The sequence below is a fragment of the Aedes albopictus genome, chromosome 3 (genome assembly GCF_035046485.1).
Source record: "Aedes albopictus strain Foshan chromosome 3, AalbF5, whole genome shotgun sequence".
Classification (NCBI taxonomy): Eukaryota; Metazoa; Arthropoda; class Insecta; order Diptera; family Culicidae; genus Aedes; species Aedes albopictus.
Window position 1 is genome coordinate 197,778,251 of NC_085138.1, and position 22,877 is coordinate 197,801,127.

The 22,877-nt window shown below is 43.4% G+C and overlaps 2 protein-coding genes across 11 annotated transcripts in view; one reads left to right on the plus strand and one right to left on the minus strand.

Annotated features, from left to right (window-relative positions):
- LOC109411639 (GRAM domain-containing protein 2B) overlaps positions 1–19,035 on the plus strand; it is a 126,334-nt gene extending 107,299 nt beyond the window's left edge. For all 9 annotated transcript variants that reach the window (XM_062858328.1, XM_062858322.1, XM_062858324.1 and 6 more), the window contains 5 exons: positions 7,832–7,935; positions 8,010–8,379; positions 8,909–9,267; positions 9,335–9,454; positions 16,260–19,035. In XM_062858328.1, the coding sequence (XP_062714312.1) occupies positions 7,832–7,935; positions 8,010–8,379; positions 8,909–9,267; positions 9,335–9,454; positions 16,260–16,409 (1,103 nt within the window). In that variant the 3' untranslated portion in view covers positions 16,410–19,035. The remainder of the gene's footprint in view (positions 1–7,831; positions 7,936–8,009; positions 8,380–8,908; positions 9,268–9,334; positions 9,455–16,259) is intronic.
- A 675-nt stretch (positions 19,036–19,710) lies between these two features.
- The window catches only part of LOC109428133 (probable isocitrate dehydrogenase [NAD] subunit alpha, mitochondrial), a 28,868-nt gene continuing 25,701 nt past the window's right edge, over positions 19,711–22,877 (minus strand). For both annotated transcript variants that reach the window (XM_019703820.3, XM_019703818.3), the window contains one exon: positions 19,711–20,577. In XM_019703820.3, the coding sequence (XP_019559365.1) occupies positions 20,236–20,577 (342 nt within the window). In that variant the 3' untranslated portion in view covers positions 19,711–20,235. The remainder of the gene's footprint in view (positions 20,578–22,877) is intronic.

A 22,877-nucleotide genomic window follows, 5' to 3' on the forward strand; every position in this document is an offset into this window, starting at 1 on the left:
TTTAAACCGAGAATTGTCCGCTGCACTTTGCACTCGAAAACTCCAAAAGCTTTTCGGTCTACTTTCTTTATCGTCCACGCTTCGTGACCGTAGAGGGCAACCGGAAGAATCAGCGTCTTATACAGAGCGAATTTTGTTTTCCGTTTGCAAGTTACGGGACCTAAGCTAGGTACGCTATCCGTAAAAGGCCCTATTCGCAGCTGCAATACGCCACTTCACGGGAAACGTCATTGTCACATGTCACAATTGTTCCAAGATTAACAAATACTTCAACAACTTCAAACATATCCCATCAATCACTACTTCAGCACTAACACCACTAGGCCTGCTTCTGTCTCTACCCGCTATCATGTACTTCGTCTTGGTAGAGTCAAGCCTATTCACGCTGTCTCTCTCTCTTCAGAGGAGCATAAGCTTCCTCCACTGCCCTACGATCGATGCCGATGAGATCAATATCTTCCGCAAAACCGAGGAGCATGTGCGATCGTGTGATGATACAGCCATTCCTCTGCACGCCTGACCTTCTAATCGCTCCTTCTGATGAAATGTTGAACAATAAATTTGAAAGAGCATCCCCCTGCTTCAATCCATCCAAGGTCACAAACGACGTAGACACTTCGTCCGCGATCCGAATACTTGATTTTGATCCATCCAGCGTTGCGCGTATTAGCCTAATTAGTTTCGCCGGAAAACCATGTTCTGACATTAGGCCATATGAATAAAGTTGAGTAAATACTCTTTACTGAATTTATGTGAAGCCGTGGTGTAAATCTCTGTGAATCTTCACAGAGATCTGAGTAAAGAGTATTTCCTCCTCTTCTTGGCGTAACGTCCTCACTGGGACAAAGCCTGCTTCTCAGCTTAGTGTTCTATGAGCACTTCCACAGTTTTTAACTGAGAGCTTCCTCTGCCAATGACCATTTTGCATGTGTATATCGTGTGGCAGGCACGAAGATACTCTATGCCCAAGGAAGTCAAGGAAATTTCCTTTACGAAAAGATCCTGGACCGACCGGGAATCGAACCCGTCACCCTCAGCATGGTCATGCTGAATACCCGTGCGTTTAAAGAGTATTTATTCAGCATTATTCATTTTGCCTATTATCTGCCAAAGCTCATTTATTTTCACTGAATCGTACGCTGCTTTAAAATCAATGAACAGAAGGTGAGTCTGCAAGTTATATTCCCGAAATTAATCTAGGATCATCCGCAAGATAAACATTCGATCCGTCGTTGATCGGTCCTTACGAAAACTAGCCTGGTATTCGCCGACAAGGGACTCCTCAAGAGGTCGCAGTCTGTTGAACAGGACACGCGACAGTATCTTATACTCCGAATTTAAAAGGGTAATCCCTCTGTAATTGGCACACTCCAGTCTGTGCCCTTTCTTGTAGATTGGACATATGAGGCCATCCAACCATCTGGTGGGCAATTCTTCATCCTCCCAAATCTTTATAATAATCTGGTGGATTGACTGATGTAGCTGCTCGCTTCCGTGCTTAAGAAGTTCGACCGGGATCTCGTCCTTCCCAGCAGCCTTGCTGTTTTTCAGCTCCTTAAGAGCCTTTTTAACCTCATCCAGTGTTGGTGGTTCCACTGCTTGACCGTCATCTATCATGTTAATCCTGTTCCTGAGTGCCCCTTCGCTACCATTCAACAAATCTTTGAAGTGCACCTTCCACCTGGCTGCCACCATTGTTTTGGCTGCCAGCAAATTTCCTTCCCGGTCATTGCACATGGCGGGCACTGGATCAGTCTAGTGCCGCGCGCCATTGACAGTTGCATAAAACCTCCGCATATCGTTCCTGTCCATACTTTCCTGCGCTTCAGCAATAACACTCTCTTCGTGTTGCCGTTTTTTTCTGCGGTGGATTCGTGTCTCTTCTGCTCTTGCCACCCTGTACCGCTCCCTGTTCTGCCGGGTACCGGCTACTAGCATTCGACTTCTGGCGGTATTCTTTTCGTTCGTCACTCGTTGGCAGTCCTCGCCAAACCAACCATTACGTCGGCGTCGCTGAGCGGTACCTATCACATCTTGCGCTGTTATTGTCACTGCTTCGTGGATAACTCCCCATACGGTGTTGATATGTCCAGATCCGTTGGTCTCTCAATCCGTTTACTCTACTATTGCTTTTCTTTGGTGTTTGAAGGTTTTCAGCAGGCTACCTTACCGGGGCCGCGCTGCCTTCATTGCGTTTAAGGGGCTGCCTTCTTAGGTATAGCTGACGCGATATAACATTTCATACTCAGCCGCTGGATGCCAGAACAGACGCAGTTTGAGCCGCAACTCCTTGGTTAACAGGCGCTCGGGACGTACATCCTCAATCTAGCTGAAGTCAGAAGGACAACAGTGCTCAGGCTGCACTACCAGCTAAGCACACAGCTCTTAGCTGGCGGTCTTTGTCATCGTTTGACCCGTGGAAGCATGAGGTAGAAACTTGTGAGGAACAGATGTTGGACACTCTCCTTATCGACTCACCGTTTTGCATCACCTCCATACAAACTTCAAATTTATTTTGAAACAGGTTCCCGGGCACCTAAATTCGCGAAAATTTGGAATTCGGCCCAGTTTAGCGTGCAGATTCAGAATTTAAATTATCTCAACCACTAGCGTGCGCAGGTTCACTACATTTGGTGCAATATATGATCATGGTGCAAAATAGAATCATGGTGTTACACGCAATATGAATTCCCAAGAAGGGATTTCCACATGCTGTGGTGCTAACATCGCCAAGTACTTCATATTGGATTGGGATTCTGGAGAAGGCTTCGGATGGTGATGATTTCCAGGCCATGTGAAACTTTAATATGAAGTTATTATCTCGACTCTTATAAATTTCTTAATCGTATCAAATACAATGGAAAATATCGAGAAAATTATTCATTAGTAAAAAAAATATATTGTGGTGAAAGAATTCCAATCTTGGACAGTTAGTAATGCTAGAATTGGAGAAGACTCTATGGATTGAGTCAGAATTCCTAGATGGAAAATTTCGTTCGGAATCCTTGTTGCAATCTACAGAGATTCCTCCAAAGATTCGTGCATGAATTCCTTCAGGAATTCCTCCAAAAACTTTTCAGGAATTTCTCTAGAAATTCCTCTAAGATGCCTCCAGCGATTTCTTCCAGGTATTCCTCCACGGATTCCTTCAGAAAATCCTAAAGGAATTCCTCCCGGAATTCTACCTCGAATTCCTACAGGAATTCAACGAGAAAATCCTTCAGGAAATCCTCTAGGAATTTCTCCAGGGTTTTCCAGGAATTTCTCCATGGATTTAATAATGGATTCCTCCATAAATTCCTTTCGAAATTTCTCGGGGAGTTCCTTCAAACATTCCTCCATAAATTCCTTTCGAAATTTCTCGGGGAGTTCCTTCAAACATTCCTCCAGTAATTTCTCCAGGAAGTCTCATATATTTCTCCAGAAATTCCTCAAGTAGTTCCTCCAGAGATTCCTCCTGAAATTTCTTTTGGGAAAAATCATCTAGGCATGTCTGCCAGAGTTCCCCCAATATTTCCTCTAGGAATTGCTCCACTGGTTGCTCCAGAAAATCCAAAAGAAATTTCTGACAAGAGTCTCCAGAAAGTTACCCAAAAAATTTTTAAGGAATTACGTCAGGAGCTCCTCAAGCAATTCATCCATGAATTTCTTCAGAAAATTCTTCTAAAATTCCTCCAAAAATTCTTTCAGAATTTCTCGAGGAAAACGCCAGAAATTACTTCATAAATAATTCTCCAGGTATTCTTCCAGGGATTCTTCCACAAAATCCTGAAGGAATTTCGCACGGGATGTCTCCAGAAATTATCTAGGAAGTTCTCCTTGGTATTTCTTCAGGAATTCCACCAGGAATTACTCCATGAATTTCTTCAGAAAATCCTTCTAAAATTCCTCCACAAATTCCTCCAGAAATTCTTTCAGAAATTTCTCGAGAAAGTTAGCCAGAAATTCCTCAAAAAATCCTCCAAAAATTCTTCTAGGAATTCCTCCAGGGATACCGTAATTTCGGGTGAAATTGATCACTTTTTGCAGTTTTTTGCGTCTAATTGTTGAATGTTTGTCGATATGGTTAAATTCAATGCTTTAAAACAAGTACGACCATGGGTTTCATCAATCAACGAGGTTGAAACTTTTACAGCAAATTATTTTATTATAATAAATATCATTTTAAATAAAAAATCAAAAATTTTAGTTTCGGGGTGAAATTGATCAGTCAGTGAAATGCCTTTGTAAATGCTGAAAATTATTTTTCCATCTAAATTAACCACCCTAGAATGCGAAAAGCTATGCAAAACTTTTACAAGTTTACTAAATTTTTAATTATTTAACTTTAAAGTTTAATAAATCGAAAGAAAACGCCTAAAAGTATGCAATTTTCTCACTAATTATGTGTTACAATATTCTACTTCCGAAAAAGTGCAATTTTATGCATAAATTACAATATTTATAGAACTTTTGATGACGAAATCGGGTTTAGCGAATACTTGGCAGCTATAAACATTCATTCGAATATTCATTACATGTGTGATACAACTACGGTAACAAAAGTTTGGAAGTGTCTATGAAAATCGCCTATCACGCAGTTTCGGAAAATATTGACTTTAATACCGAAATATGTAACTAATTGACTGTAAAACATGTAAACTCATCATTCAATAACCTTTGAGCAAGGTGATGGCCATTTTCCACAAATTGTTTAAAGTTTAAAGCGTTATTTTTAACAAATAAAAATGGACCTCTCGTCGATCAATTTCACCCCACTGATCAATTTCACCCGAAATCACGGTACCTCCAAAAAAGCCTCTAGGAATTTGTGCCAGAATTCCGCCAGAAATTTTTCCAAGGATTACTCCATGGTTTCCTCCAGGAAATTCTCAAGAAATTTATTGCGGATTTTTAGAAAAATTTCCACTCTGCGGTAGCCGCCGAGTCCTACCGCAGCTGTCAAAGTCCTACCGCAGGCTTGAAAATCATCCTATCATTGAAACTGAAGGCCAAATCAAAGCATGCTTGCCAGGTGAATTGAACTGAAAATCAACAACAAACAATGATCATCGGCGTCGTATCCAAGGCTATCCAAGGCATCGCTAGGGCTCGCTAGGGTAGATCGATGATACCTCAGTGAAAATCAGTAGTCTGACAGCTGCGGTAGCTTTTCATTCTACCGTAAAACGGAAAGTTTTCTCTAAATTAGCAATATTAAGAAATTTGTCCAGGGATTCATCCATGAATTTCAAAAATTCCTCAAAAATTCCCACAGAAATTCCTCCAGAAATTCTTTCAGAAATTTGACGAGGAAGAACTCCAGAAATCCATCAGCGATTTCTCCAGAAAATCTTCTACGAATTTCAGCCAAAATTCCCCGAGAATGTCTCCCGGAACTCTTCCAAGAACTCCTCGAGGAATTCCACTAGGAATTTGTCCAAGGAATCCTCCACAGATTCCTCCACGAATTTCTTCAGGATTTTTTTTTTCCAGGGGTTGCTCCTGGAATTTCTTCAGGGATTCATTAATGAATTTCTTCAGAAATTCATCGAAAAATTCCTTCAGGAATTCTTTCAGAAATTCCTCGAAGAGTTCTTTCAGACATTCCTCCAGAAATTCCTCTAACATGCCTCCATGGATTTCTTACAGGAACTCCTCCACACCCTAAAGAAATTTCTCCCGGAACTTCACCAGGAATTCCTCCAGTGATTCCTCGAATAATTCCGCGAGAAATTCCTCCAGGGTATCCTCCATTAATTTATCCAGTTTTTTTCAGAAATTTCATCAGGAATTGCTCCAGGAATTCAATATTTTTTTTCAGAAATTCCTCAAAGCAATCCTCCAGAAATTCCTCCAAGAATTCCTTCAGAAATTCTTCGAGGAGTTCCTTGAGACATTCCTCCAGAAATTTTTCCACGAAGCCTCATATATTTCTCCAGAAGTTTCTCAAATAATTCTTCCAGAATTTTCTTTAGCAAACACTCCAAAAAGTCCCCCAGATTTTCTTCTAGGAAAAATCTTTTAGGAAGGTCTGCCAGAATTCTTCGAGGAGTTCCTTGAGACATTCCTCCAGAAATTTTTCCAGGAAGCCTCATATATTTCTCCAGAAGTTTCTCAAATAATTCCTCCAGAATTTTCTTTAGTAAACACTCCACGAAGTCCCCCAGAATTTCTTCTAGGAAACATCTTTTAGGAAAGTCTGCCAGAATTTCTCCAATACAGGGATTCCTCTAGGAATTGCTCCACGGATTCCTCCAGATAATCCTAAAGGTATTTCTCACGGAACTCTTGCAGGGATTCCTCCTACTATTTCTTCAAGGATTCCTCCATGTGTTCCTCCAAGAAATTATCCAGGTAATTTCTTCAGGGATTCATCCATGAATTTCTACAGACATTCCTCAAAAACTCCTACAGGAATTCTTTCAGAAATTTGTCGAGGAAGCACGCGTGTTCCAGGGGTTCGGAGTCATACAGGTGCTCTGCGGACGAAAACGAACCTTACAGCGATTAAAAGGCCGCGGAGAGAACATTCTGGTAGCGTTGCAGTTGTGGCGTCGGTTGGATCCGAGCCCGCGGTTGAAAGGGGTCCCCGGTAAGGGTGGATACCCTACTGTCAGCAATTTTCTGGTACAGCTGATAGGGCTTGAAGCGTAGTGATACCCTTGCCTTCAGCAGGTCAGATCGGGCTGCATGTAGGCATCAGCCTTCTAGATGCTTGCAAAACAGTTGAGAGCGGGCGTGGGGTTGACCCTGCCCGCCATCCGACAAAAATGGGAATGGTGAGGATCACTCGGAAAACTGACTAAGCGCCAGCATTCTATCTTGTCCACGATGTTCATTGCTGCACGCTACGCAGCTAATCTTGAGGGTGCGATGTGCACTAGCCCCTCTCTGAAGCAATGCCTTCTTGGTGGTTCCGGGGAGACGTAGGGTTTGGCGACCATGGGAATGTGTTTAGTGGGTCGAGGAGAGAGTAGTCCTGGCTTTTACTTTTGTTGTAGAAGACGGCTTTAACTCCTCACTACCCGGGCCTTCCTGTTCGGATGTCTGTTGAGCACATTTTCCAAATACCAGATCAGAAGCTGGTATCATTCCTGATGTGCCCAGAGTTATGCAAACCTATTTTCCGGCAATTACAGAAATGCTTTGCAATAACACAGCGCAACATTTTTTTGTCTCAAGAGCAAACTTATGTGTCTCCGAAGGATTTTGGGCTGCTGAATCCGAATCCGGGCTCAGATTTGCTCCAACACGTCACAATTTTGAGCTATACCTCAATTTATAGGGCAAAATATGCGATTTTGGGCTTTTTTGACTGCAAGCCATTAAGCTTGGAAATATTTTTTTTTAAGCAATCAAAGGTTAATTGGTCAATTAGCATCTAAATTAACGACTCATGCAAAATATTTCGTTTTACCTAATCAAATTTGCTGGATTTAAGCATTTAATAATATACATGAAAACTTGCATGCAACTTTTGGAGGATGACTTGTATGGGAAATATCGTACCTAACATTAATCGCTTAAAACTTTCAAATTCGATTTGGTAAAACGACATATTTTGCATGAGTCGTTAATTTAGATGTTAATTGGCCAATTAACCTTTTGATTGCTTAAAAAAATATTTCCTTGCTTAATGGCTTGCAGTCAAAAAAGCCCAAAATCGCATATTTGGCCCTATAAATTGAGGTATAGCTCAAAATTGTGACGTGTTAGAGCAAATCTGAGCCCGGATTCGGATTCAGCGGTTCAAAATCCTTCGAAGACACATAAGTTTGCTCTTGAGACAGACAAAAAGTTAATTTTTGTTACGCTGTGTAATCAGAATCCCGTCTACTTCATTTTTCAGATTTCTCCTGCGCATTGGTTAGCGATATTCTTCTACAAGGCCATCTTTACGTTACGCAAAATTATTTTGCGTTCTATTCCAATGTGTTTGGTTATGTAACAAAGGTAAGAAGCTCATAGTCCGCAAACTATATATGCACTACACGCATCAATTTTCTCTCACCCTCCTATCCTCCCAGCTCTTGATTCCCACGGTGTCAGTGATAAAAATCTCCAAAGAGAAGACAGCCAAAATGTTCCCAACGGCGGTCGGCGTTACGACGTGCGAGGATCGGCACGTGTTCGCCAGCTTCATGAGCCGCGAGAGCGCCTACCGGCTAATGTGCAGCGTGTGGCGTCCGGTTGCGCCGGTGGAGATCGAAGAGCCTATCGCACAGAAGGCGGACGTCGAGGCATCCGAGTGCTCGGTGGAGGATGACAGCAGCTGCTCAATTAGTGGTAACGAAAGTTCTTCCCAAGTGAAAGATAAAAAGTCTGACCTAGTTGATTCGGGTGATTCTACTAACGATAAGATTACGGTGATTGATGGCATCAAGCGGTCCCTGGACGGTAAGTAGTTGTAGATCTTTTAGGCAGAAGAATGTTGGAAACACTCTGGGGTTGGATTTCGTGTCAAACCATGCAGAACGTACATTCAGTTCCCTGATCAACTCCGCTGGGAGTATTTGAGGTTTGCTTGCCTTCGTTGGCTAAGGAGTGCGCCCACGCTTATTTGTATTGCCGTCGCGGTTGAAACCAGAAGTTTCCCCACACCCGACAATCGAATTTTCTCAAAATCCATACGTGAAACCTAACGTCGGACGTAGTGCGCTGGACAGCGGACCTGGCCCTCTATCCAGCGCACTGTGCCCGACGCACGTCCGACACACGGTTTAGGAGAAAAATCGATTTTTGCTTGTCAAAACATCCGATTTTCAACTGCACGAACAATACCGTCTACATGAGCGTTTCACTTCCTTCGCTCATACCGCTACGTGCGTTATAAAATGTAACTGGATGACACGAAACTTGCCCTAGCCTTATGGGTTCGCTCAATAATAACATCACGTATCTTCTGTCCATCTCTATTTCTTCACAGGTTCGAAAAATATAAAAACCGTCCAGAAGGAGATCATTATCAAGGCACCGGCGGCGCTCATAGCGTCCGCGGCAATTTTGAAGACATCATCCGGCAACGCCACTCTTAGAGAGAAACCCAGCTTTAGTGATAACCCCTATCAAAGTAGCAGTACTAGCAGTAATAGTAGTAATAGTAGCGCTAACAATAGCATTCTAACAAGACTTAGAAATAGGCTACAACAAATCTTTCCCTCCGATTTTGGTGTTATACACGTAGGAATAATTTTAGCAATAGTGTTAGCACTGTTCTCTTGTTTTCTCATGTACAAAATACACTACCTGCAGTCGCGGATATCCAACTTCAACAACTTCCGATGGGTGAGTGTGTGGAATTAGATAAATCTTCAGCGTGTTCTTGATCTAAGCTTTCCCTCCCATCTTTCAGGGTGATGATGACAACATGGATGTCTACGCGGAAGTTCTCAAGTGGCAGAAGCAGATGCAGGACAGAAGCACGGAGGAGGCTCAAATAGTACTCAATTCCAATCTAGAGCAAATTGCAAAGGTATGTAAATTTAGTCTCACAATTATCGTTTGTTGGGTGTTAGAGATGGGAAGACTATGCATTTCCACAGTTCGGAGATGATGCTGACCCGTCGCAAATGGCAAAGCTGTAAATTATTGTAGCTCATGTTTTATGCAGTGGTTGTTTCGAGAAACACGTGTTCTCAATTATTTCAACTATCAATCTGGGTACCTATCATGGAACCATATGAATGCGTTGCCAAGTAAATAATAGAGTTTACCCGTGTAGCTGCCGGCTTAGAATAGCACTACGGACGGTTTGGGCGATAGCTAATAAAATCAATCAATAGCCAAAACGCAAACATCTATCCCCAAAAAACAGATCATCCGGACAAAATTGTCCGGAGTCGTTCCCTCGCTACATGTAGCAAGCATATGGTTACGCTCACTAGGAACTTCGATCTCAACAGCCACAGCCAATTCATTTATTTTTATTTAGCATTACATCATATTTATAGTAAAACTGAATCTACAATTCATCGCCACAACATTCGGTTCGTGGTTGCAGTCCTTCATCTTCGGCCGCGTCCCACATTTTGCAGATCGCTGCCCTCCAGGTCTTTTTGTACCATCCGGATCTCTTGCGAACACCAGCTTTGCAGGGTTGTTGCTTGTCTAGTGGTCACAATGGTTCATGTTCTGTTGCGTTACCTGCACGCACTGTTACTGTTGTTGAGCTCTTTTGAAAGCCGGCTACCCTTGACCTCCCTTTGTTTGCTTGATGTTCGTGATTCCTGTCGGTGTCTTTACAGTCCCAAGACCTACGTCCCGGTTCATGACACTTGAAGCATACCTCCGCTGGCCCAGCGAATATACCGACCATCCCAACTTGAGTACGCCTGCTTGAACGGATTAACCTCTGCTACAGGTAGCTGAACAAAGGCCAAGTCGCAGACGGGCCTTTCCGTGGCCGAATGGCTGCGACTGCTAAGTGCACCTTGACATGTATCTGGTCCCGCAGTACTGTGACAAGCTCTTCTGCAACCATCATCTCGTCCAGAGTTTTCACCTTTAGAGTCGCTTCCGCGATGAGAGCCTTCAACTTGTCACTCCCAAAGACCTTTTCTACCAGACACTTGTATGCGGCTAACTTACGGGTTTGTCTTTTTTTTTCTTCTAAACCATAGGGGGATAATCTGCTCGACAGACACCCTAACAGGAAGATTAGGGTAGTGTAGGTCTGAGGCCGTCTTCTACAACAAAAGTAAAAGCCAGGACTACTCTCTCCTCGTACCCACTAAACCATTCCTATGGTCGCCAAACCCTACGTCTCTCCGGAACCACCAAGAAGGTATTGGCTTCAGAGAGGGGCTAGTGCACATCGCACCCTCAAGGTTACCTGCGTAGCCTAGCAGCAACGAACATCGATGACTCGCTCCATCACGGTAACATGCTGGCGCTTAGCCAGTTTCCCGAGTGGTCCTCGCCACTCCCTTTGTCCTCGGAAGGCAGGCAAGGTCAACCCCGCCCGCGCCCAACTGCTTTGCAGACATCAAGAACTGATGCCCACGTGCAGCGCGATCTGACCTGCTGAAGGCAAAGGTATCACTACCCTTCAGGCCCTATCAGCTGCACCAGAAGGTTGCTGACAGCAGGGTCTCCACATGCCCCGACCCTTGCCGGGGACCCCTTTCCAACCGCGGGCTCGGATCCAACCCAGTAGACCGACGCCACGACAGCACCGCTACCGGGACTTCCTCTCCGCGGCCACTTAATCGCTGTAAGGGTCGATCTCGACCGCAGGGCTCCGGTATGACCTACGAAGCCGACTCCGAACCCCTGGACCACCTCTTGTACTGCATCTGGACTAGCCACTCTCCAAGTCCACGCGCCACCTCCTCTGTAGCTCCCAGACGATGTGGGTAATAGCCGTTGAAACGGCGTTCCAGCCAAACTCATCCCTACACATCCTCTGGACCAAGTTGTCCGGGTTTGTGTCCTCCCCGCATGTGGCAAGCATGCGGTCACGCATTGTGCGAAAACGCGGGCACACGAACAAAACGTGTTCCGCCGTTTCCTCTAAACCATTGCACACTGGGCATTCGGGAGAATCCGCATGCCCGAAACGGTGTAGATACTGTCGGAAGCAACCATGGCCTGTAAGGACCTGTGTCAGGTGAAATGTAACTTCCCCATGGCGCCTATTAATCCAACTATCTACCCTCGGTATCAACCTATGGGTCCACCTTCCTTTGGTGGAACTGTCCCACGCGCGCTGCCATTTGACCATATAGGCCATCCTGGCAGTCGTGCGTATGCCTATTGTGCCGCGCATTTCGAAGCACTCCATGTCCTCACTGATAAGAATGCTGATAGGCACCATACCAGTAATGACGCAGAGAGCGTCGTGTGACACGATACGGTACGCGCTCGCAACCCTCAGGCACATAAGCCTGTAAGTACTTTCCGTCGGTAGCATTTAGTACTTAGCGCGGTGCCCCACGCCGGGCCGCCATACCTAAGTATGGACGTAGCAACACTAGCCAAAAGCTTGCGCTTACTGGTGTACACCGCAGAGCTATTGGACATCATCCGGAACAGTGCCGCAATAGCTGTGGAGGCTCTTTTACAGGCATAATCGACGTGGCTACCGAAGGTAAGCTTATCGTCGATCATCACGCCCAAGTGTTTGACGGAGCGCTTTGACAGGATAGTGCACTCTCCTACACTGATCACCCAGTCAACCAACGATCGTATAAAATGTTGAATAAGATGTTAAAGTGGAGGGGATATGCGTACATTTTACATGCGCCTAAATGGAGGCATGCACGCATATGGCCTCCACTTTATCATCTTATGCAGCATCTTATACGATTAGTGGTTGTCTGGGCACCGTCTGCTGCTCCGACTTCAGGTTGTTAACAACCGTCACCTCTGTCTTGTGGTGAGCCAGCTCCACTTTCCTGGATCGCATCCACGCCTCCACAACCTTGATCGAGTGGTCGGTAGTCAACTTCACCTCCTCGATCGTTTCACCGTAGACTTCAAGCGTAATGTCGTCGGCAAATCCGACAATCTCCACTTCCACTGGGTACTCTAACCTCAACACCTCGTCGTACATGACATTCCATAACACCGGACCCAGGATGGAACCTTGCGGGACTCCTGAGGTTATGTGAAAGCACTTCCGACCCACCTCCGTGTCGTAGACTAGTACACGATTCTGAAAGTAACTTCCGAGAATCTTGTACAGGTACTCCGGTATCCCCAGACGCAAGAGCGCATCGGCAATAGCAGACCAGCTGGCGCTATTAAACGCATTCCTTACATCCAGAGTCACTACCGCGCAAAAGCGAATTCCCCTCCTCTTAGGCTCGAGTGCTTTCTCGGCGGTTTTTGTAACCGACAAGATAGCGTCTACGGTGGACCTCCCCTTCCGGAAGCTGTACTGGTTGCTCGAAAGACCATTTTCGCCCTCGGTGAACCTCAACATTCTGTTGAGGATTATCTTTTCGAGCACCTTCCCCGCCGTATCAATCAAGCATATTGGTCTATATATGCCGACGGATCTCCGGGTGGTTTCCCCGCCTTTGGCAATAGTACCAGGGTCTGCCTCTTCCAAGCTTCTGGGAAAACTCCCTCGTCCAGGCATTTCTGCATAGCATACCTGAACATCTCGGGACCCTCTGCAATAGCTACTTTTAAAGCCAGGTTCGGAACTCCGTCCGGACCTGGGGCCTTACCTACGCTAAGGGACTTAGCTATCCCCGCAAGTTCCACATCGGTGACCCTCTCATTGCCAGCCCCAGTCCCCGTCTGTCCTACGAAAGGAGGCCAAGGACTAGGATCATGATGCGGAAAAAGTCCTCCAATGATCCCCTCCAACATCTCTGGAAATTGCTCTGTAGGAGCCATCACACCTCTCGTCTTGGCTATAACGATCCTGTAGGCGTCACCCCACGGGTTCGTATTGGCACTCTGACAGAGACCCTCAAAGCAGGCCTTTTTGCTTGCTCTTATCTCGGTCTTAAGCGCGGCTTTTGCAGCGGTTCTTCCTCTGATCGTGCTCGCTCCATCCGCCGCCTAGCCCGTAGGCAGGCGTGGCGCAGGTCCGCAATTGCGTCGGTCCACCAGTAAGCTTGGTTGAGCTCAAGGATCATTTCGCCGGTATGGGTACGTCTAATATTGCGTATATCGGCTCGAAAATCCGTGGGCTTGGCATAGTTCCTCATCGCCTTTAAGTCAAAGGTCTGGTGCTGATATTCATCCGTCTAGATGACGAGGGCGCTTTTCACACCTGGCACCTGATGTAACAAAATCTTCTATCTATCATTGGTTAACCCTCTAATACCCAAATTTTTGATTTTGATCTAAGTATCATTTTTCGTCATCTAAAATCGATTTAAACATGTTTTGGAAGATGATTCTTTTTAATTCTCGATTTCGTGAATTTCAGTTTTTGATTTTTCTAATTTTTATTTTTGAGCATCCCCACACTTTTATATTTTTCCTGGAAGCCAATTTGGGGAACGGATTTTTTGAGATGAAAACATTTTGATATTTTATGATTATTGTTGAAATATTATTATTTTAAATTTTTTTCACAGAAAATTTTATTTTCCTTGTAATTTTAAGGAAAACAATTTTAGAGTGTATTCGATTCCCTTAAACTATTAAACAAGAATAGAATGATTTGGGAAAAATTTAAAATATGTTAATTGTAGCGATTCAATACAAAATAAACAATGACTTCTGAAAGGTGACTAAAACATCATTTTTTCAATGATTTTTAAAAAATGTAAATACGATTTAAAATACACCAAAAACTATTTTGACATATACAGAACAGTCCTAAATATCAGCCAAAAATATAAAAAAATTGATTTTCCACGAAACAAAAATTACAAAAATGTTCAAACTATACCCCGTCTAAAGGCAGGATTGGGTATTAGAGGGTTAAGCATCCAAAGTTTCCTGCTCCTACTCAAGCGCTACTGCGATTACTTCACTTTCACAGGCTATACTCTTACCACAGTTGTCATAAGTTTATCATGGTCCTACTTTGTCGCCATCATCGACTCATAAAGCCTACGAAAGCCCTGCGCATTACACCTTCCAGAGCTATGTTGAAGAGTAGACATGAGAGTCCGTCACACCTTGTCGCAGTGCCCGGCGAGATTCAAATGAACTGGATAGTTTATCCGAAACCCTTACGCTGTATTGCACACCGTCCATCGTTGTTTTAATCTTAATCAGTATAGTCAGCTTCCCGAGAAAGCCGTTTTCGTCCATGATGTTCCATAGCTCTGTGCGGTCGATACTGTCGTATTCCGCTTTGAAGTAGACGAAGAGGTGATGCGTTGGGGCCTGGTATTCACGGCATTTCTGGAGGATTTGGCGTACGGTTAAGATCTGGTCCGTTGTCGACCGACCGTCGATGAAGCCGGCTTAATAATTTCCCACAAACTCATTAGTTTTAGGTGACAGACGACGGAAGATCAGGGATTGCACTTTGTAGGCAGCTGTCGCCTTTCTTGTAAATGTGGCAGATTACTCCTTCCTTCCACTCATCCGGTAGCTGTTCGGTTTCCCAGATCCTGACTACTAGCTAATGTAGACAGGTGGCCAACTTTTCTGGGCCCATCTTGATGAGTTAAGCTGCGATGTCATCCTTTTCAGCTGCTTTGTTGATTTTAGCTAGTGAATGGCATCCTTAACTTCCCTCAGCGTGGGAGGTGGCTGATTTCCGTCCTCTACTGCATTGGCGTAGTCGTTCCCTCCGTTGTCGTGTTCTCCCGTGCGTACGTCCTCCACGCCATTGAAGTGCTCCTCGAAGTGCTGCTTCCACCTTTCAATCAACTTACGTCTTCTTCTTTATGGCTCTACGTCCCCACTGGGACTTGGCCTGTCTCGCTTCAACTCTCGTCCGTCCGTCAAAAAGCCTCTGTCCGTATCTCTACATATTTTAGCTCGCGGCACGAAGCAGTTGCAGGATGCGTTGAGCTAATCGTAGAACTTCCATATTTCGTGGGAACGGCACAGCAGTTCCATTTCCTCGCACTTCTCTTCTTCCAAGCTGCGCTTTTCCCCCGAAAGAGGCGGGTCTGCTGCTTCCGCATCGGTTTGTAATGTTCCATATTCTGCCGGGTTCCTTGCTGCAGCATTATCTTCTCCTCCAAAATCGCTCTGCACTTTTCGTCGAATCATTCGTTTCGTCGAGTCCTTTTCGCGTACCCGATGGTGTTCTCGGCTGCGTCGTTGATGGCTGATTTCACTGTTATTCAACAGTCCTCTAAAGGTGCCTCAACGAGCTCGCCATCGTCTGGCAACGCGGCCTCGAGATTCTGCGCGTATGCTGAGGCGACATCCGGTTGTTTTAGTCGCTCTAGGTTGTACCGAGGCGGACGCCGGTCCCGTACATTGATGATGACGGAAAGTTTTGGGTGCAGTTTGACCATCACTATGTAGTGGCCGGAGTCGATGTTGGCGCCACGATAGGTTCTGACGTCGATGATGCCGAAGAAGTGTCGTCCGTGAATTCGGACGTGGTCGATTCGCGATTCCGTCTGCTGTGATGATCTCCAGGTGTAACGATAAGGGAGGCTTTGTTGGAAAAAGATGTTACGTATGGTCATGTTTTTGGTCGTAGGTCGTTTCCATTCGGCAGCTGGTGGGCGCTGAACTTTCCAATCGTCGATCTGAATTTTTCCTCCTGGCCTACCTGAGCGTCGTACTCGTGTTCGAACTGCGCGTAAAATACGTTTTTGTCTTCATTAGTGCTTCCAGAGCGAGGATGTAGCTGATATGCACAACCAATCATAACTTCTTTTTTACTTTCGTTTCAGGTGCGCAAAAGTCTGGAAACTTTGTCAATCCTTTTGCACGATTCTACCAAGAAGTATGGTATAACAATACCCAGCCCAAGTGGCACTGCCGGGGAGGTACCCGGTTCCATGGACAGTTCTACCGTGCTGGACGCCGACTACGGTGCGTAGTGGCAAGCGAACAGACTCCGGCACACTAACGTCGTACTAGGATGGGAAGGGCAAATGTGATGCAGTGTTGCGTGAGCAACAACGCTGCGAAGCGGGGGCTATCTTTTATCATTAACTTATTATCGTGATATTTAGTTCCGTAAGTATTTATTCACAAAAAGGGAAGCTATGTTTGCATTTAAAGAAAAAAGTTAATCGTGGAACAAAAGTGCGCAGGATCGGTCACAGGAAGTATAATTAGTTAACCGACAGATAAAAGACAGCTTAATATAATAATGAATACTACACAAGTCAACAGAATGTTTGGGGAAGCCAAGTTTCCCTCGCGATTGTCGTTGGAATTAGAGGTTAGTGTAATTATTCCTGTCCCAGCTAAGCTGGATATGCGTTATCTCTTTTTGTTTTGTCAATTTTTTTGGAAAAAAAAATGCCTCTCAAGTTTCCATTGATTGGTAACGATATAAACTAGTCAAACGACGCAAAAAAAACGCAACATTTGGACATGGTCCATTGGGTCAATGATATAAGTTAGAACGAATTTTGAAACAAATTCACGCGAGAAATGCTTCTATTGAAAAAAAAAAAATAGTTCAAAATTTGGACAAGTTGGTCTTGACTTATAAAAATAATGGCTTTGACATCAGACTATTATTTGAACTTCATTTGACACACTTTTTTTTGTTCTAAAGGGTGATACGGTCAAAATTTGGTCACACAATTGGTTTCATAACTTGATACTGCGTACACCAAAACAGCTGATTTTTGGACCAGTAATGGTACATTATATGTAGCTTATACCATAAAATTTTCATCAAAATCGGTTTAGTATGTGCGGAGATATTGTGAATCCTGAAAACTGCAATTTTAAAATGTTGTACAAGGAGGATTAAAAAATAAGAACACATTTTTACTCTTTTATTTATAGAGCCACAAATACTAAACCAATTTCAATGAAAATTTTTCTGTATGTAAAGTATACATATCAAAATGTTGTGTAAAAATTTCATTCAATTTGATCCAGCCATTACAAAGTTATATTTGTTTAGATGGTCAAATTTTGTCAAATTTTGTCAAGTCAAGCCAAATTTTGGTCACACATTTTTTTTCATAACTTTAGACTGCGTACACCAAAACAGCTGATTTTTGGATCAGTAATGGTCCATTATATGTAGCTTGTACCATAAAATTTTCATCAAAATCGGTCTAGTATTTGCGGAGATATTGTTGAACCCTGAGATCTGCAATTTTAATTTTTTTTTTCACAAATAAGAACACATTTTTACTGTTTTATTAATAGAGCCAGAAATACTTAACCGATTTCAATGAAAATTTTTCTGTATGTGAAGTATGCATATCAAAATGTTGTGTAAAAATTTCATTCAGTTTGATCGAGCCGTTACAAAGTTATATTTGCTTAAGTGGCACCCGGTCAGTTTTTTTCATATTCAAACTGCTGCAACTTTGAAAGTATTCATACAAAATAGCTCAAAATTTTACTGCGAACGTATTTTCATAATAGTATTATACTGTAAAATTTTGATAAAAATCGGAGCAGTATTGGTTGTTCTATAATCAAAAGTGTGCTTTACTGACCTTAAATTTCCGAAAATTTACTATGGAGCGCCTTTGTACAAAATTTTAAAAAGGTAGGTCGATGGTTTCATCTATATATCAACCAATAATTAATCGATTTTGATGAAAATTTTATGGTATAAGCTACATATAATGTAGCATTACTGGTCCAAAAATTAGCTGTTTTGGTGTACGCAGTCTAAAGTTATGAAAAAAATTATGTGACCAAATTTTGACCGTATCACCCTTTAAACCACCTAGTGACGCCAAAACTTTACTAGCAAATGTCGGCAATTACATTAATTATATATGCTTTGTTGAACTTATCAAACTTTGGTTAAAAATGGCAACATTCGGAAAAAAATACTAAGATTTACTGTGGCATAGTTTATTCAATTTCTGAATTTAAGTGTGTAGGCCTTAATTACTGGATAGCCATCAGCAAATATCACTGTTACTTTGCGACTGCGTGTAATTCACTGTTTGTCAAAACTGCTGCATTTTTATTATTATATCATTGTTGTGATGATCTTTTCCAACGTTATTAAACATATGTTATTTGTGAAGTAGGCTTCTATTGTTTCTCATTTTTTGTGTACAATGCAGGCATAATAAATAATCGTAAAAGTTGAAACCTACTTGCTACTTCTTAAGCTACTTTTGTAGAAACTTGGCAGACACAGGACTCGTCGTCATCGGTTCGAGGAACGGAACGCGAGGAATTACTTGAAACTTTTTCGTGCATGAAGAAATAGGTACACACATATTGTCTGTGATAAACGAAATCCGGTGTGTGGGAGGCAGATGGAAAATCAGAACATATAACTAACCAAAAAACGGAAGCAATTAACGATTTTGTGAACGAAGAAAATTTGAGTGACAGGAAAGCAACAGATAACTTTAATGTTTTTTTCTTATTTTTTTTTGTTCGAGATTCAAGTTTGGTTTGACCTATTGTTAGATATTTTGTCCGGGCTGGATAAGGTTTGTTTCCTGCTTAGGTTATAATGCATTCATTAGAAATACAAAGGAATGGACTTGAATAGAAATTGTACTAGTGGGTTGTTGTTGATTGTATCCGAACATTCCAAAATCTTAATTGGCAGTTCACCGTTTTCCACACCGTCCCGTTGTGAGATGCGTTGAGCTTCTGGTAGAATTTCCGTGTTTCTTGGGTAGTTCCATTTTCGCACTCCGCTTCTTCCGAAAGAGGCGGGTCTGTTGTTTTCGCTACTGTTTGTTACGTTCCAGGTTCTGCCGGGTACCATACTGCAGCATTCTCGTTAGTGCTGCGTTCTTCGCTTCCAAAATCGCACGCACTTCGTCGAACCATTCGTTCTGTCGACTCCATTCCACGTACTCGTAGCTCTCACCTGCATCGTTGAAAACGGCTTTTACTGTGTTCCTGCAGTCTACTAGAGAGCCCATATCGAGCTTCTTGTCTAGCAACGCTGCCTCGAGATTCTGCGCGTATGCTGAGGCGACATCCGGTTGCGTCAGTCGCTCAAAGTTGAACCGTCACGGTCGTCGGTAGCGGACATTGCTGATAACTGAATGTTTTGAGCGTAGTTTTAGCATGACCTGATGGTGGTCAGAGTCGATGATAGCGGCACGATAAGTTCTGACGTCGATATTGTCGAAAAAGTAAGAGGTTGTATTTGCAACAGCAAAAGCACATTTTAAATTGATGGAATGTCATCGTACAAGTTCAAGAAATCACCCCATAACATATTCGCATGGATTTGATTTTTTTATTCGATTAAGTAACATTTTTCCTTAATAATTTGTAATAAATTAGTTTCCTGTATCGCACAATTAATCATCAATATTCACGGAAATTAATCGCGGACAGTAGAGTTTTGCATTCAACGAATCGCGTCCATCTAAACTTGCTCCGGCAACGCACAACTATCATTTCGGTGTTATTGTCTGAGGATTAGCATGAGTTCACAGACCGCAGTCGATCCTCTCCTCCTACTAGGCGGTGGATATTCTGTTTGTTCGAAACGGGGGTCGGGTCGGGATAATACTGCGTGACGCTCGAAATAGAAGTTCTTTTGGAAACGAAACTACGCTGCTAGATTCGACTCATGAGGGGTAGAGTAATAAATAGTGTTTTATGTTTTGTTGGAAGGAAACTCGATACTGGATTGTTGAACGGGTAAAACTATGGTAAAATTTGACTGAAGCATGTCGCTGCTTATGTTTTTTTTATGTATGGTACGATGCGAGAGATACCACCACGTGACCTAGTCTAGTGGATCTTTTCACAGATGGCGTTGGTGTACTCTGAGCACTTGGCCTTGCCGCCCAGATCACCGGTCAGGAATTTGGCCTCTCTGATGGTTTCGAAGCATGCGTTCTGGATCTTGTCGGCATGCGAGGTCAATTCCATGTGCCTCAGCATCATCACAGCCGACAGGAGGAGGGCAGTCGGATTGGCCAGATCCTTTCCGGCAATGTCGGGAGCGGTTCCGTGGACCGACTCGAACAGGGCACCGTTCAGACCCATGTTGCCGGAGGGGGTCAGACCCAGACCGCCGACCAGACCGGCGCACATGTCCGACATGATGTCACCGTACAGATTTGGCATGACCTGGAATGGAAAGAAGGAAACATGTGTTATGAAATATAAGTGCACAGGCCTCAAAAAATTCAGGAATGATAGATAGAGATTTCTGATATATAATTGATCGGACCAACGCCGGCTTGCATACAACATTGACAACTCTGAGATGCTATAACTACAGACAAACGTACGTAACACTTGCGAAATTTCCATCGACCACGCTTTTAAAGATAATTTTAAATTTTCATAGTCGTGGCTTTCACAACCAGAGGCGTGCGCATCATTTTTCTTTGCGTTTGACGTTTTGCACTAGCGCCTACTGATGACGATGTTGCACAAAGCAGTGTTTTATGGAATATGTCCACCAGGTGATGGTAGTGTGAACTGGGCAATGGATTTTCACGAAAATACGTCTGTTTGTCTGTGCTATTATGTTTGCTTTATTGAATAGAGCTTATTTTTTTTTTATTTAGAGCGTCTCGATGGGTTTCAAGAGATTTTTAGGAACGTTTCAGGGGAAATCAGGGAGTTTCAGGGGTTTCAGTAGGTTCAAACTGGCTTCAGGGCCCGATAGCGCCACAAGGGGGTCAGATCATAACGTCTGCGGTTCTCATGGCAAATTTTTATGCGAAATTAGGTCCAAAAGTTTTGGATGCGTTATAAAATCCTATCTGTTATCTTTACTTGGACCGTACGATGCAGCTGGTCCTGAGAACTAGGTTATTCAAAAAGATATCCTATCATAGTCAGACAGGTCGTTGGAATCAATTTTGTTCTAGAAAGAACGAGCAGCAATGGAAAGAATCATATTACCATTCTTCATACAGCAGGGTTTCAGCTGGTCTGAGCCTGAGGAGCAATGAAACTTGAAAGAACCGCCTGTAAAATAAAGAAGGGTGTGATTCGGGGAAATGGGTTATTCGGGGAAAAGTACCGTTCGGGGAAACGGCATTCGGAGAAACGGAATCCCCTGAAACATCCCAGAAACCTTATAAAACACTTCTATAACCCCCTTAAAACCTCCTTGGAAATAACTGTAAACCTCCCAATCCCCTCAAAACACCTACACTGAAACCACCAAAAGCTTCCTTGAAACCTCTTCAAACGCTCTCCAAACTCCTTAAAGTTTCTGAAACGCCAAAAAATTTCTCCAGGGATACCTCCAGCAATTTCTTTTTTTTTCTCTGTTCGGGTGAGCCACTGCGACCAGTATTTAGATCTTTTGTGGCATTACCCGTATCCTTATTATTTAGTGCATGTCGTATTACTCCATTGTCATTGAGAGGCAATGAAGCATCGATTTCTGTACAGTTCCTGTTTTGTTATCTCAGAGGTGCAAGAAATCGATCGCGATTAAATGGTGAAAGAGCGCCCCTAATCAAACACAATCTATTTGAATTCTGAGAAAAACAAAACGGTGGTACTGATATTTATCCATGCATCGGAACTCTAGCCTCATCCATGTCTTGCTTCTAGTTTAGTCCCAGGACAATAAAGAAAAACTCGGGTCTTTAGGCTAATTGCAAAACTCTGTCAAATTAGAGAATGTGTTCTACATCAAGAATGCCCGTGAGTCCTTGAATTACCAGAACTTAACAGTCCTTGATAGGTTAATATGCAGTTAGATACGTAAAGCATGTTTGTTTTCCTTACATCAAGTGTAGTCTCGGGTGGGCAAAGTTCGATTCTTTAACTATCAGCAAGGCAGAATAAATGCAATTTTAGAAACTGTCAATCCGTGATGTTCATCTGGCCAACGTGCCTCTTCATGTGAACCAACATGCCTACCAATCTGGTAAGTTCACTGTGACTCTTTTACACAAAGATGTTCACGATATCGAGAAGGCTTTCGCTCAAAAGCAATCCTGCTTGGGTGTTTTTTTAGATATCGAGGGTGCCTTTGACAACGTGCCTTTCGATGCCATATTGGAAGCCGCACGGGGTCATGGTATATCTCCAATGATTTCCAATTGGATTCACCAAATGCTCAAAAACCGACATCTCTTCTCGACATTGCGTTAAGCGGCGATTAGGAAATTGAGTGTTTGTGGATGCCCCCAAGGGGGAGTCTTGTCACCGCTTTTGTGGAATCTCGTAGCAGATACGCTATTGAGGCAACTCAATAATAGCGGTTTTCCTACTTATGGTTTTGCCGACGACTACCTAGCATTGTTAATTGGTATGTGTATCACCACCCTTTTCGACCTGATGCAAAGCGCCCTACAGGTATTTGAGGGTTGGTGTCGCCAATATGGCCTTTCGGTTAATCCGAGTAAAACATCTATTGTTCTTTTTACGGAAAAGCGAAACCGTAATAGCGTTCGACT